Here is an 18,315-nt window from a genome sequence, read left to right on the forward strand (position 1 = left end):
ATTTAAAAATAAACAATAAATTCAATGACTTTTTAAATTTTTTTCTTTTTTCCTTGCTAAAAAGGATTAACCTCGAAGAACAATTGTGTCAACATTTTTAATTTTAATTTTTCTAAAACGCCAAAGATGTATTTTCTTAATGTAACATAGACTTCACGTTGTACATGTTATATAAGTATTTTTTTTTTTTTTTTTTTTTTTTCCATCAAAAATACTTGTAAAATGTTCATCTTAAGAGAGTACACCAGGTACATGTTGTACATGGTCATTTTCTCAATGAGGTCGCTCTTACCCTTGTGAAAACACACGACACATCTCTCTCTATTACTTGACTTTTTTTTTTTTTTTTTTAAATAGAAAAGTCCATTAGACAGCCAGAAAATAATAAACATAAAATCCACTAGTAATTTAATAATTATTTAATTTATTTTACTAATTTATGATAACATGTGGCGGAGAAAAAAAAGAAAATTGAGACGTATTGATATACATATAATGGGTTATTTTGTTCGGTGTGGGATAATTCCGAGAATTACTATCCAGAAGGAGACTAATTATAAAAAAAAAAAAAAAAGGACAAATAACATATTTAACAAGATGAAGAAGAACTAGTGCTAAATATGAGAGAGACGGGTATCAACAAGTCTGGATTAACTCCAGATTTTATTTCAAGTTCAATTCTTTCTTCATTATTTTTTTATACTTATACTCGAAAAAAAATTTTACTGCTGTTATGTAGTACTTGACTTTAAATACGTCTATATCTTTAAATTTATGTAATACGTATATATATAAGAGATAATTTTTTTTTTTTCAATAATTACAAAATTATTTACAATTTAATGAAAACTAATATTGATATTATAATTACTTAATCTCAATTATAATTTTGTATCTGTCTAGTAGTGAGATAAATAAACGAGGCATGAAATTATTTTTTTTACCATATATGTGATATACTGGTACTACTGTAGATACTCCTACTATATATAACGAAAGGCCTCAGTAAATCTCAAGTGTGTCTGTCACTTTGCTAATGAATCTGTAGGGATACGTGTCACAGAGTTTCATTACTTGTCACTATACATGTATTATATTTTTGTATTTATTCTGAATAATATATATTTATAAATTCATAAATTATTTTGATCCAGTTACAGATTAATAATAAAAATGGACGTCAGGTCCGATAATTCATGTACGGCTGGACGAATAGCCTCAACCGGTCGTTTAACTCCGTCAATTCATCAATCTGTCAATGGAAGACGAAAAGTTATTCCTGTACCTCCTCCGAGAATACCAACTCCTATGCCAATTGTTAATAATAATAATAAACAAAGGTAATAATAATAGTTTATTTATCACTAATTATTATTACGTGTATTAAAAAAATTAAATTATTATAAAATATCAAATATATATATAAAGATAGATAAATTCATGTATAAAAAGTAAAAGGTAAAGAGTAGGGAGAGTATGGTAGAGATGAGAGATGAGGGATGAGAAGAAAAACTGAAGACGAGGCATAATAGAGCAAGTAGGGTACATGGAGTGGCCACTTGTCTGGTTCTGATATGGTCTACAATCAACTATGATATACTAAAGATGAGGATACCGTTCGATCATGTACATTTATGAGGTTTAAGAGTTATATACCCTATATATATATATATATATATTATATTATAATATCTGTATATTAAACATTTTCTTTTAAATTTAAAATTAAAAAAATTGATTAGTATTTTTTAATTATAATTTTAGTATATTTACGTATTGAGTAATGTGTATTTCTATGAATGAATTTAATTTATTGAATAGAGTATACACTGATCGTAGAATCCCACTGAATAGTACTAAATACTAAATAAAATAGTAGACGAGATTTAATGATGCGGGCTTTACGTTAATTAATTAAAATTTGAATTGAATCAAAGAGAATACAATATTACTGTTATTATATACCGTTAAATTTTTGAGTTTATCTGTGTCTCGCAATACTATCCTCCTAACTAAAATATAATATAATTAATTACAATTTATAAATGTAATATAATATATAATATATTATATTATATTTTTATACAAATCAATAATTAGAGGACGTTTGAAATTTTATAGTACGATAAAAGCTTGCATGTTATCGTTTTTATATCTATTGAAAATCATTCAACTGATAAAATTTAATGAATTACAATTGTTAAATTATTTTACGTATGTTATTAATGCTTACCAGACATAAAAAAATTTCTTTTTATAATAAATTCTTTTTTTTATTTAAATTTAGTTTAATTATAATTATGATTCAAATAATAATATTAATAATAATAATAATAATAAAATTCAAATATTTGTAAAAAAGAATTTTATTAGCAATTATATTAATAAAAATGTAAAATAAAAATAAAATCTTTTATAATAAGAAATGTCACTCAATCACTTAATCGGATAAGTTTTGATTCAGCTTATTAAACTTTATCATATCTTCTCGGCATAATATTCTTCATAACAATAACAACAATAATAATAATAATAATAATAATAATAATAATAATAATAATAATAATAATAATAATAATAAACTCACGAAGTTGTCAATTTCACTGCAGACGAGGATGACTTTCTTATGCATATTGTACATAAACATGAAAATGCGCATAAGGGGTCATTCTTGTATAAGGCAGCAATATATGCAGCAAGAACCCTTGGTCTTGGAGAAATAAACGCTCTTATGGAACTCCGAAAGGAGGAATTTAAGAGCGTCATCAGGAACGCCGAGGAAAACCTACTCCTTGGCGAACTGATGGACAAGTCCATGCACAGCGTGTTCTTTAAACACGTGCGTGATCATGGCTTGTCCATCCAGCTGACGTTTTCCTTCTTAAAGTCAGCGGGCCTGATGTCCGAGACTGAAGGGTTCATATTTGCCTGCCAAGATGGTGTCATTAACACTCTTGAGTACCGTAGCAAGGTGCTCCAGGTGCAGCTTCCGGACACGTCCTGTAGGAGGTGTAGACAACATCCGGAGACGCTTATGCACCTTTTGTCGGCATGTCCAGTGCTGGCAAGAGGTGCCTACATACAGCGTCACAATGCTGCCCTGCGAGTACTCTATTATCATCTCAGATATAGCTGCGGTATCGATGAGACACCAGTGTTGCCTTATCTGCCAGGAGATATTCCCCAGGTTGTTGAGAATGACAGTTGCAAAATTTATTGGAACATGCCATTTGCAACAACCCGGCAGATAGATCACAACAAACCTGATATTGTGCTCTTCGACAAGGCCACTCGTGACATTTATGTCATTGAGTTCTCGGCCCCGGCTGAATACAACATCTCAGCCAAAGAAGAGCACAAAGACAAATATATCAGGATCTCCTGTTTGAAATTGGCAAACTTTACCCAGGTTACCGTGTCAAGCTTGTCGTCCTGATTGTTGGCGTCCTAGGAGGGATGAAACAGTCTTTTGTATCCTCACTTGCCAAAGTTCCAGCTTGCTCATCAAAAGCTGAGTTCTTGGCAGTTAGGATGCAGAAGGCTGTTTTACTTGGTTCTCTCCGTCTCTTAAGGGAAATGACTTTGGCCTGCTGTGATCACTAACCGCCTTGTTGTGCGGAGTGGTCCAGCAGTAACGGATGGAGCTCAGGCTGGGCCCTCGGAGAATCGGACTCCGGGAATAACCCCCCTGAGCATTTAATAACATAATAATAATAATAATAATAATAGTAGTAGTAATAGTAATAACCAAATTTTTATCCGAGTTTTGAAATAAATTCAATTATGGATTGTTATTATTGTTATTATTAATTTTATAAAAACAATGTCATTATTTGTTTTGATAAAATTGAAAATAATGTTTTCTGTATTATCGACAAAAGCACTGAGTACTTGCCAACTGAAAGAAAAAGCACGTAGTGTGCTAAATATAGGAAGCTTTCGTTGACAGTTCTCTCATATTTTGTCTGATGGTAAGTAGGTTGAAAAAAAGCTCATAATCGGTACTGTAGTTGCAAGTTCTATTCTAAATAACCACCACCCGTTATGACAATTCCACTATTTCTTCGTAACGATTGATATTATAGTTCGATAACTCACATAATTTAACAAGTTTAGTTAAAATTTTTAAACAGCAAATAAAAAAATTATAATGTTGATAGTAATAAATAATTTAACATAGATTAGAAAATTTTAAATAAAATAATTTATAGTTGAATTTAATATTATTATTATTATTATTATTATTGTCGATATAGCAGTGCTCCAAGGTTTAAATTTAACTCGAATGTATTTAAATACATATGTATATGTATAAAGAATAAAAAATGATTAAAAAAAAAAAAAAAAAAAAAAATAATGATTGTATAGGATATGAAAACATTGTGGAATTCTCTTGAGCCTGACATGCCGTCAGGAATCTGGAATCCACAATCCACCTTGTTCTACCACATTTCGCTTTCTTCCTCCCTTGAGAAAAAGTTAATAAAACTACTCTACTTGTTGTCTGCGCTGTCAGAATAAATCGAGTTTCAATAGTCTTACATACTCTTAAACTTTCATCAAAACCTACATCACTAAAAGAATTTTATTATAACAATAACAAAGGAGTAATATTAATCTTAATGATCAAGTATGTTGTTAAAAAGCAAAACGAAGATGAAATATTTTTGTAAGAAAAAATAAATATAATATTGAGCAATAAATTTCTATACAATTAAAAATTTATATTTTTACAATCACAGTAAGCACGGTTATTTAAATTAATTAAACTTAGTAAGCAATTTATACCGTTAATATCTATACTATAATAGACACTATAAGATTGAGATGATTTTAATGTTTTTTTTTTTTTTTTTTTTTTTTTTCCTATTATTGTATACATTATAATTTATTTTATTGTTAAATTTTTGTTACAGAAACGGCAGCAATGTTCAAATTCCTCAAATTACGTCCGTACAGAAAAAAGAATCACACGGTAATATTGGTAAAATAGCCAGACGTTATCTTGACGATAATATGCAACAAGTATGGATAAATCCGCGATTGATCTCAATGGTAATAATCTAATAATTAAAAAACATTATATTTATTTGATGTTTCATTTTTAATCATTATAATATATTTTTATTTTATTTAATCCAGAAACATTATTTAATTTTTAACTTTGTTTTTCTTTTTCCAGATTTGATAAATTATTTACCTATATTTTTTTTCATTTGTTTTTTATTTTTGTCAATTTCTTATGAATATTTGACTTTTATAACTAACTGTTTGATTCTTTAGTAAATTGAGTGATTAATCCGGTCCACTTACTACTTTTTCGTATGATAAATTTTTCAATTTTATTCTTAATAATAATAATAATAATAATAATAATAATAATAATAATGATAATGATAATAATTTAAAAAAAGTTATTGTTTCAATCAATTATTGTGGTGATTAAAAAAGTAAAATCAATAAAACGTACTCAAGTTCAGTATATTATGACAAGTTAAATCCATTGGTGACAAGTACGTATACGTCGGGAAAGATTAAAGTCGGATTTCGATTTCGCAACGGATAAAAGGAGAGATCATTCAAATTTATATTATATATAGTACATGTAGCTTTCCACACATCAAAAGATTATTAAAAGTATATTTATACATGCATAAGTATAATGGCAATGCTTCAATACTTTTATATCCTATGAGATTTATATAAATACATATAAATTGTGTATGTATACATACTAAAAGTATATTTAATGGATAACAGAAGATTTAGGGTGCAGATCTCGTGTGGTGATCGACTCATAACTTTTTCTATCATCACTTGTTTCTTAATGTATTTTAAATATCTTTTTTCTTTATTAAATTAACTATTTAATATTTTTAAAGTTTCATTCGTGATATCGACTCGAGAAACAATTGATATCATTTAAATGCTAAAAAATAACTAATTTTAAGTGAAGCGATAAATTCCAATAGATTTTGTTTTTCTTTTCTTCGTTTTATTCTATTCTATTAAAAAAAAAAAACAGAGAGAAACGGAAAGGTACAATTGTTCAAAAGTCACATCTCTACACCCTAAAAGTTTCGAGTCATTTGGCAAAGTGCTACTTTGTGTCGTGTATAAAAAAAAAATTTAAAAAAAAAAGCGCTAACGTCTTTCATGTTATGTTCGCATTTATATCCAAGTCAGCAATTTTTGAATTTATCCCTATTCTTTACTCTCAGACGAAAAATCATTATTTTTTAATTGAAATAACATAAGTGACAGAGATTATTTTTAGCATAAAGATTGATTAAAAAAAAATTAATCATTTTTCATTTGTGTGCAGTAAAATAATCAATAAAAATAAAAACCGTTAAAAAATAAATATCTCCCGTTGAATGGATAAAATTTTAGTCGATTTAAAATAGTCACATCGATTGACATCTATCTGTGAACATGAAAACAACAGTAATTTTTTATTTCATTTTTTTATTTTTAAAACTCACGACCAGAGTTTCGTACAATTTATTCAGTAAACATTGGTGAAAGTAATGAAAATGAAAGAAAAGCGGGATTAAATGGAAACGCGAATGTCAATCAAAAAAAAAAATAAATAAAAAATTATTCTTTTTATACAACCATTGTTTTATTTTAATTTTATTATTCCTTTTAACTAAAGGTGTGAAATATAAAAGGAGTAGACAATACGGCATTTATACATGAATAGCAAAGAGTAAATAATCATAATAAAATGTGTCTCGGCAAAAGAATTTATTTCATTCTGTTTAATATTTCTTTGTTTCTTTGTGAATTTTACGCTTTTCAATTCTAATTTATTGTTTCAACGATCAATTCAATAAATATGTTTAATCAATAAATTTTATGATATAAAATAGAGAAATAGTTCAAAAATAAATATGATTGCCATGAATTTTTAAAATTGTCAATTTTGTATTTCAACAGTAAGAGAAGCAACTACTCACAAATTAATATTAACGGTTAGGCGTTTAACAAGTTTTTTAGAAATCTTAAATAAATACAATTTTATTTATTGTATCAAATTTAAGTATTAATAAAAAGTAAAATACAAATGTTATATACCAATATGAAAATATAAAATATATTTGAATGAATGAATAAAGAGTTAGATGTCTTTTTTTTTTTTTTTTTTTTTTTTTTTGTGAGGGTTGTTTTGTTTTTTATCCTTTTTATAAAATTTTCCTTTTGTTTTTAAAAACATATAAGAGTGAATCAAAATGAGAAGGTCCCCAATGGGGAAATTGTTGTGGCATTTTCTTCTCACTCCATTAGACAGAGTATTTGCTTGATTCATCTACTCATTCTACTTGTTTTATCCTCATACCAACAGTATACACGAAAATTCTCTCTGATTAAATATATACTATTCATTTGTACCCTAACTAATATTTAATTTTTTGCATCGCTGCTTTTATTCTTTATCATTTGTTATTATTATTATTATTATTATTATTATTATTATTATTATTGTTATTAATTTTTATATTTTTAATTAATTAAATAAATTTATAAAAAATAGAATACAGGAAAAATATAATGCGGACGATTATTTGCTAGACGGTTTTCATTTGATGATATATATAACAGGCAGGATATCCCATACACTATAACGGGCACTGTTACCTTAATTTTTAAGTTGAAAAAGAGTTGCATCACCGTCAGTGCATAATATAATGCGGGTATCGATTATTCACTTTTACCTCGCTTGCATTTTTATATAGTTTACTATCAAAAATATTTTCCCGTATTTTAATATCTACTTAATTATATTGTGGTTTAGTTATTATCTGATTATCTGTATCAGTAAGTTTAAATAAATAATTAAATTTAAATTTACGGACATGAATATGATAATTATTTTTTCTATTCAATTCTACAACTACATTTAACATCATATCTTCATTTTTTAATTATTTTTTCGTTTTTGTTTATATTTATAATGCGGAATAGTATATATATATATATATATATATATATATATATATATATATATATATATATATATATATATAATATGATGTCAACAAAAGTAATGTATCTTGAGAAGTAAATGTAATAATTACATCACGCGACACACATATATAATACATAATAAGACACAAGTTAAAGAAAAAAAGTAATAAGATTACATCCAACATTACTATAGTATTTTTTATATTTCATTTTTAATTCACCTATTTCTTCAACTTTTTGCTCACTCGAGTCAAGAATCAAAGAAGATAGTAAGGTGTATGTAACATCTAGTCTGCAAATGAGTGTATGTACAATATACCTGTGAAACTTAAAAACTGAAAAACTCAAGAAAGACAGTTGTACTTGGGATGAAGTAGAGAAAAAAAAAAACGGTTTACTTTTTAGCGCTGTTGTAGAAAAAAAAAAATTGTCGCGACTTGAAGCTTGCAACATACCTTAGTTCTTAAGTCTTTGAAATAATGATAATAATAAAATAAAATGTAATTTTAAGAATATTGTATAAATTTTAGTGTTCTTTACTTAACGGTATAGTAAAGAAGGTAGGTAGAAAATAAAAAGATCTAAAGCGCCTTAAATGTATTTTATTCATATCTCAAAAGTTAAATTTTAATTACAATGCAATTTTTATAGTTGTTATTATTATTATTATTACAATCATTTTTTTCTGCGGCTTGTAAATTTTTTCTTTGAAATGCTGTTAGGGTTTCACTTGAATTCACGAAGCAATCGTGTTCTTAAACCAAAGGACCGAGAGATTTCCCCTCACTCTGTACTCGGTGTTGTTAGTACTTGTCGTAGTAGTAATATTATACATCGGTGTTGGTTAAGGCTGGATGTGCTGAGCCAGTAGAGTACAAGTGGAAGTAGTACAGCAGCAGCAGCACAGTCTTTTACTACATTCAATCCTCCATCCCCATAATTTTGATCCATGAAGATTAAAGAGCCAACGCAGGCGTGCCTATTCGCACTGTTGTGTACACCCTATATACTATTATACTACTGAGAACAGAGAAAAAGATAAGCGTAAACTGGAATTTTTATGCGTGCAAATGCGTAAATATAAATATAAAAATCAAAAAAACTCTAAAAATGTCCTGTTGACTGTTGTCGAGATGTTGAGGATTCCCGAAAATAAAGCAATGTAAAATGAGGAGAATGAAAAGACGAAGTAGGTGGTGAAAGTGATAAAGGAGGAATCAACTATTTTTATTTTCTATGTCGTGGTCATATAAATATTGTAGATTTATATATATATATATATATATATATATATATATATATATATATATATATATATATATATACCTAAAACTCGACATATTGCTGATGTTATGTCTGGATTTTCATTTTAAGTATATGCATATACAACTGTTTTTGTTGTTGTTGCTTCTTCGAGCTTTTGTTATCAACTTCAATCAGTCTCCGACAAAAGAAAACAAATAAGTCTTCAAAATATTAATCGTTCTTTATATTTTTTTTTTTTTTATTATTTTTGTTCCTCTCTGATTAAATTGAAAAGTAAAATAATAATTCAAATAAATATTCCGAAGCTGAGTTTAAAGGTGTAAAGATGATGAATGTTTAACAGTAAATCAATAGATTAAGCTTTATATTTTAATCCTCTCTATTTTTCACAGTGACAATGTATTTTTTTAAAAATGATTTTTACTTTATATATAGTTCTCTTTACTCTCAATACCTCTATAATAAATTGAACATCGATATTATAAGTATTACGACGAATCGAGGAGAAAAGAGAAATGTATACAAATATATACATGTGATGTGTGTCTGGTATAAATACGAGGGTGTAAATTGTAGAGAAGAAATGATCGTGTACCAGGTGCATCTATAGGAATATCCTTTATAATATAACGAAGGTCATCCTCTTAGCTCATGTTGACATTAAGTCATTCTCGTCAACCCTTATTCTCATTCTTCAACAGTATTATTATTATTATTATTATTATTGTATTTTTTTTTTTTTCCCCATAACAGTATCAGTTATTAGTATGATAAAAGTTGAGGTTTGACTTAATAATAAAGATTTCCTTGCCAATTTTATAAAGATGAGTGATCAAATCCTCAGCGGTATTGGCTATATACCGAGAGATTGTCGTTTTATCCAGTTGGTGGATTTTCTCTTTTACGGTTCAACAACTTTCTCTATTTTTTCTTTTTCTCTTTTATCATTTTATCATGTTCTTATTGTAAAGTTACTATAACTTTATCTCTTCCTTAAGCTTGTTATTTTACACCTTTAATTTTATTTTTTGTTCCACCGTTGTTTTTTATTTATTCTTGATGTTTATAACAATAATCTTTTAATTAATTAATATTTGTTACAGATAAATATGGAAGCTGTTACATCAACAGATTACGATTCAGCAAATTTAAGCCATAATTTTAATCAAATTGGGTTCAGCACTTATAATTATTCACAGTTTGAAGAAAAGTACAAGTCAACTCAGCAAAATTCAACAAAGCTTGGAACAATAAGTCAAACACTATCATCCCAGTCAAATGATTTCGTCAGCTATTTATACGACGATAAATATCCTCGTAATCAATTAAAGTCAGAACGCAGTGATAGTAATAAACAGCATTCGTACTTATTACCTCATGAAGTAAAATCAAAATCACAAAATTTACGTGGTGATTTAACCTACTATCAAATAGATCCACCTGGTAAACACGATACACGTCACAGCAAATCTCATCGAACGAGTGATAAAAATATTTCGTACGAAACACCCGCAAGAATAGTCACTGATGATAATAATAAAAAGATGCTAAAGATAATAACAAACGTGATAAATGTGGAAAGCACACTCATGTTAAATCTGATTCAAAGATTAATGGGCCACTGTCAATAAATCAACAATTTATTAAATCAACAACGAATCAGTCGGATGATGAGTGTCATCCGAGTCATATTGAACAAATATCATCATCGGATCAACATCATCAACAACAATTTCAAGTCTCATACAAGTATCGTCAATTAGATAGGCCGCCAAAATACCAAGAACATCCTCCTCGAGATTCATTGAGGTGTGAACAACCTGGACCTAAATATTATCAAGATCCTCCCAAATATTCCGATGTTATAAAAGAGATGACTTGAAAAAATTACCGTAAGTATTTAATATTTATCAAACAACATTTATTTTTACAATTAAAAATAAAATATCCTTTTTTATCATTGATACAAAACACAGGAAGAGAAGGGACGACGGCAAGTGGGGATACATGGCGGGAGTGTTGGCGAGACGCCTGTTAATTTAGTCAGTATTACGCCAACTACGCGAAGTAATACGTGGTGCCATGACACGTCATCGACAAGCAAATAAACAACAACAACAAATAGATGACTCTAATCAAGTAAAAACTGATAATTTAAAAGAGCCAAGCACTCAACATAATTTAACAGAACAAACAACAGCACCACTGGGACTAATAACAACAACAACAACAACAACAAATAGTAGTGGTACTATGACAACTACTACTACTACTACTACTACTACAACTACTACTACTACTATCACCAATACCACTACCAGCAAAACCGATCAATCTTGTCGTAATAATTTTAATGGGGGTATTATCCTGGGTGTTAATGTCAGTGGAGTTATTTGTCCCGATATACTTGAAAAAAATATGACAGAGCCAAAATTAACGAGTTTAAATTAATTGGCGGAGCATCAGGAGGAGGAGGAGGAGGCAGTAATATTGGAGTTAATAGTAATAGTAAAACAACAATTACAATGATTAATAATAAAAATGATAAAGTTAAAAGTGATAGTAATAATGATAAAATACGAGGGGCAATAATCGTGATTCAATCCTCCATAAACATGAAAAAGATTGTATTAAAAAGACGAATCATGATGGGCACGTGGTGGTTGGTTATAAAGCAGACAATATCAAGTATTACGGTGAGCTTAAGGGATTTAAGTCTTATGGTGTTATCGATAAACCAGTTGGGATACATGATAAAACACATCAATATGCAGTCCCTGAGAAAGTAATATATCCAATAAATAATTTTTCTATTGGTAGTTCTATTGGAGGAGTCACTAATCATGATAAAACCCATTCTAAATCATCGATACTTAATTATACATCAAAGTTAACCGATAAAAGTGTTGTTGTACAATGTGATAATAATGTTAACAAATACAGTGATCAAAATTATTATTACTACAATAATAATCATCATCACCATCATCATCATCATTACAGTAGTAGTAGTAGTAGTAGTAGTAGTAATAGTAATCGTTATAATTATCAAAAAATCAAATTGTCTTTTGCCATTATTTCAAGAAACAAAATATGCATATACTGTCAATGGTGCTCCCGGTACACCCTCTCAAGCAAGTGCTGCTGCTGCATTTTTTTGCTAGGTATGTATTTTCATTAATTTAACTATATATATTCTATTTTTAGTTTATTTAATTATTAACTGGTTTTAATATTTTGCCATAAAATGACCGTATATGAATAAAGAAACAGTAAACGGTATTAGATACGGGAGTAAGAAGATGAACCAGGATATCAAAGAGAATTTTTAAACTAAAAGTCTTGAATCTTGGTTGGTTCGCCTGAACGCCAAAAGATTTCAAAATAATATATAATATAATACCTCTGTAATTTTAAAAGTAGGTACAAGATTATAAGAGGGTGAATAGAAAAAATATTTTGCCTTAATTTAAACATTGCCGTTTAATTCCAATCCTTTCTGACATGATAACCATTTTAAAAACAGTTATATTTTTTTTGTATATAATATTACATCGATCCTGCTGTTTTGGTCATGTATGTTAAACCCCACTGATCATATTTCATTATTACAGGTTTCATTACCAAGGGTTAACACATATTATAATACGAATATACCTATATATAAAAATTTAAAAAAAAAAAAAAAAAAAAAAACGAATCAACTTATTGAACGGGTCATATCCATTTGGCTAAGTCAAATAACCAAATAAAGCCTTACCTAAATAAATTGTTAACCCTTTCTAAATAATCTCTTAAAAACTATGTTCATTTTATTCTCCCTTAAATCTACTTAATAGATATTTTTAAATGATAAAATTATTTCCACAAGTTGAAATATAATAATAATAATAATAATAATAATAATAATAATAATAATAATAATAATAATAATAATAATAATAATAATAATAATAATAATAATAATAATAATAATAATAATAATAATAATAATAATAATAATAATAATAATAATAATAATAATAAATAATAATAATAATAATAATAATAATAATAATAATAATAATAATAATAATAATAATAATAATAATAATAATAATAATAATAATAATAATAATAATAATAATAATAATAATAATAATAATAATAATAATAATAATAATAATAATAATAATAATAATAATAATAATAATAATAATAATAATAATAATAATAATAATAATAATAATAATAATAATAATAATAATAAATAATAATAATAATAATAATAATAATAATAATAATAATAATAATAATAATAATAATAATAATAATAATAATAATAATAATAATAATAATAATAATAATAATAATAATAATAATAATAATAATAATAATAATAATAATAATAATAATAATAATAATAATAATAATAATAATAATAATAATAATAATAATAATAATAATAATAATAATAATAATAATAATAATAATAATAATAATAATAATAATAATAATAATAATAATAATAATAATAATAATAATAATAATAATAATAATAATAATAATAATAATAATAATAATAATAATAATAATAATAATAATAATAATAATAATAATAATAATAATAATAATAATAATAATAATAATAATAATAATAATAATAATAATAATAATAATAATAATAATAATAATAATAATAATAATAATAATAATAATAATAATAATAATAATAATAATAATAATAATAATAATAATAATAATAATAATAATAATAATAATAATAATAATAATAATAATAATAATAATAATAATAATAATAATAATAATAATAATAATAATAATAATAATAATAATAATAATAATAATAATAATAATAATAATAATAATAATAATAATAATAATAATAATAATAATAATAATAATAATAATAATAAAATAGTACAGTCTTTTAAATTAGCATTTATTTAAAAAATAAAAGTAGTATTGTATCAGTTGAATAACAAGCATGAATGGAGTATATAAACTTGAATAAATTGTTGAGGTGCATTTATTCATTTAGACGTTTAGCGCCATTTAACAAGACGTCTTCCTTTCCTCTAAATGCTTTCATACAATATCTCTATATTGATTTGTAAATATGATACCTATTTTTTCTCCCAATAAAGAACCAAAATAAAATAAATAAAAGCTTATCGATATTTCTTTGTTATTATGCAAATTAATATATTATCGTGTATTTACCGCTGATGATGATAATAATAATACATCATATCCTGGTGTGTTATCCGGTGTGTTATTCAATATTTAAATATTGTAAAGAGCAATTAATCGAAAATAAAAATAATAATTAAATAACGATACAAATTTACAAGTCACTCGGAATATTTAAAAAAATAAAAAAATCTCAACATGTTTTTATATTGATGCCTAATAAAAGACTGGGACAATTTGTCATGGTATTTATTAGCGTTAATAACGAATAAGCGTCAGATATTAATTTAATACTAAAATTATTGACCTTTATCATTGTAATAGTTGTTATGAAACAGAGAAAAAAAAATAAAATTCAAAGAATAATTAATGAGTCAAAATTAAGCAATTAAGCAATAACTTTGTTATAACTTATAAATTTGTTAAATGAGTTGACAATATTTAATTAATGTTATAACATTGTAACAAAGATAATCATAGAAAGTATAAATGCGGTTTTCATAAGGTCCAATGATAATATTAATAATAGTAATAATGAAGAGAATAAGATGATGATGATAAATAAGCATACAAAATAATTGCGTTGAATATATATATATATATATATATATATATATATATATATATATATATATATCTATAATATAATATAATTTAGGGACGTAAATGTGTAAGTGTCTTACAGTCAGGCCACCGAGGATTTGAACTTTCTGTTCAACAGGTAGTAGTATATAGTACGGATACAAGTATACTCGTCCGCAACCTCTATAATATTCACCCTCGACCTCTCAACCTCTCAACCTCTCAACCCATCTACTCACTCATCTTTATTATATTCATAACATGTAAATGTCCTTTTATTTATCATAAAATCATTTTAATGATTATTTTATAATCATGTTTTACTTATTTATCTATTAAACGATTTTATTAATGGTGGAATTTATTTGAAATCATTACAGTGTAATACTGTTTTATTATTTTATTAGTTAGATAGGACTTGAAAATTTAATCGTTTGAAAAACATATAATAATAAATATATTTGAATTATTTAGTTTTTATATAAGTTTTGTCGTTGATTTTAAGTTTTATTACTCCCAACTTATATAGATCCCATAATGATAATAGCCAGTGATTGGATTTGGGTTTCAATCTTTCAATTTCGTTAATAATTAATCGTGTTGGCCTAATTTTTTCTAATCAATTAACTCGATTCACTACTTTTGGTACTTAATAAAGATAACATGTTTTTCTGTCAGAGAGCAAGAGGTGTCATAATTAATCATTTTTAACGATAGGTAGTAGGAAAATACTTGAGATATATAATTCATTTGGGGATGTTGTAATTTTATACATACAATACTCAATACAAGAGTCTCATTCATTATACAAAATCATTCGTAAACATAACGAAAAAAAAAAAAAAAAAAATTATATATAGATTGGATCATGATTAGAGTGCAGAGATCATCATTAGTAGATAATTGATCGAGTAACTATATAATAATAACATGAGCTAGAAATCAAGTTTTTTGATGAACAGAAATAATTTAGGGACGCATATATTGTGAATTTGTGTAGGTGTATTTAAAAGCAGCACTATTGATTAAACGGAAATGAGGACGGGATATCTGATGAATCGAGCAGATTTTTTTCTATTTGTTGATTGAGATGAGAAAAAATAAAATAAAAATGTTTAGCGATACCTTATTGTATAGAATAATGATAGTTATTTCCATTCAACTATTTGCTCTATTGAAATTTATTTATTTATTATAGAGATAAACTTTTATAGCTCTGAGAGTTGAAAAGTCCAATCAAACAGTCGAGTTAATCAATTTAAATTGTAACTCATCAGAGATAATTACTTTGAAAATTTAATTGTCTTATAAGTTATTTGTCTAAAGTCTAAATTAAATTATATTACGTGTTTGTATGAATTTTTACTCCTAAGTAATTATTTTGTATTCTTTGTTCATTTTTAATCAACAGCTATTATAATATCAGTAGCGCTTTATCTACAGAGAATTTCATTATTGCTGTAGATGCATGACCTTCTGCTTTTATATATATATATATATATATATATATATATATATATATATATATATATATATAATAGCATTGATATCATATGATAACTTTGCAAGGGTAGGTAAAAAAATAAAACAGAGTTACCGGCAGGACTAAATGCGAAACTGCATTGTATCTAAAAATTCAAAGTTTAGGTGGCGCCATCAAAGTATTATCGTCTTCGAGTTATTTAATTTTTTTTTATGATCAATTTAGAAACAGAGAAGAATTGAGTATCTATTTATTTATTTATTTATTCCATCTAATTTTGGATGTGGATATTAAAATAAAAAAAAAAAAAATTTTCAGCAATGATGTTTAGTAAATTATAAACTTTGTAGAGATTATTATTATTATTACACAGAGTTTTAATTATTGAAATGATACTTTTAGAATTTATTTGAAGGTGATTCTATTTTTAGGGTTTAAAAATATTAAATCAAAAATATAAAATAAAAATAAAGGTGTTTATCAAGTTTATTTCTATCTTGTATCTTTTAGAATTTATCTCCAGTTACAATCTGTCAGATTATTAAATTTTATAAACTCACAATGACAGTTTCATATTGTTTCATATATAAATAACTGGATATGTCAAAGTTTTTAAGAATTCTTTTTTGGACAAATCAAAATATAGAATAATAGAAGAGAAGAGAATATAGATAACTATTTTTGAGTTGCATTAACGTTAACGCTCGGTAGTTTTTATATAAACTCGGTAGCAAATTAAATTTTCATACTGCCTGGTGGATTATATTTTTCTATCCGTTGATCCCCTACAGATCAAGACTTTAAAGGGTTAAAGGTTTAAACGTTATAGCTCTCATACTGGGCAGTAATTATTTTCAAATTATTTTAGGGTTCAAGTTAATTTTATGCATAAAGACAGATCTATATATAAATATAAATATATATACATCGTATTTGATAAGACTTTGTGTAGGTGTATTTTTTAATTAAAATTTATTTATAAAAATAAATTATGAAATTTTATTAAAAAATAAACTCGATAAATTTCTACTAAAATCTGATTGAGTTTTTAATTCTTTTATAAAACCACAAATATATACTTATTAGCATATAAATTAGCACCCGCTGCCGAGTCACATAATTCTCCTTATCGTGTTATTACAACGACGGTGATCCGTTCTTTGTAAAAACTATTTTCCATTATTATTAGCAAAAGTAGATCGAACAAAATATTAATACCCACATAATGAACACACATATATTAACTTATATATATATATATATATATATATATATATATATATATATATATATATATATATATATATATATATATATATATATATGAAATTTGCATTCCGTCCAGACTGATAAATCGAGAGAAAATCCCTACATATTACTATCACGTTCTACATTGTGATCTCCATTCTCAAAGTTTTATTCTAAGCCTGCTGATACTGATAATATTATATCGAATATTAAAGATAAAAAATCAAATTTATTTTTCCGTTGAATTAAACTCTTTTATTTAATTTTAAATTTAATTATAATTATAATAATAAATAAAATTTATCAATAAATCATAAATAATTCATTTTAATGATCAATAATATTATATGATGTTATGATATTATAATTGTATAGGAATGGAACTGTCACTTATGCAGTTATTACCAAGTAAATATTCACAGTACATACACCGTATATAATTCAGATTTAGTTGGTGATATCTGATCACGAATGAAATCAAGTCACGGATGAATTTACATATCTGCCTTGAGTATTTTCGATGTGCCATGATGTAGATGTAGATGTAGATGTAGATGGGAACTCGAAGAAAC

General features: G+C 25.5%; 1 protein-coding gene across 1 annotated transcript; it reads left to right on the top strand.

The window, feature by feature from the left end:
- Nucleotides 1-1,010: 1,010 nt before the first annotated feature.
- Nucleotides 1,011-11,119, top strand: LOC141537038 (uncharacterized). The gene is made up of 4 exons (XM_074257878.1): nt 1,011-1,340; nt 4,917-5,055; nt 10,341-10,802; nt 10,847-11,119. The coding sequence occupies exons 1-4, from the start codon at nt 1,174-1,176 to the stop codon at nt 11,117-11,119; spliced, it is 1,041 nt and encodes a 346-aa protein (XP_074113979.1). The 5' UTR covers nt 1,011-1,173.
- Nucleotides 11,120-18,315: the final 7,196 nt, after the last annotated feature.

This window comes from Cotesia typhae, unplaced genomic scaffold, assembly GCF_013202065.1.
Source record: "Cotesia typhae breed Kobodo isofemale line unplaced genomic scaffold, CoteBio_Ctyphae scaffold_45, whole genome shotgun sequence".
Taxonomy (NCBI): domain Eukaryota; kingdom Metazoa; phylum Arthropoda; class Insecta; order Hymenoptera; family Braconidae; genus Cotesia; species Cotesia typhae.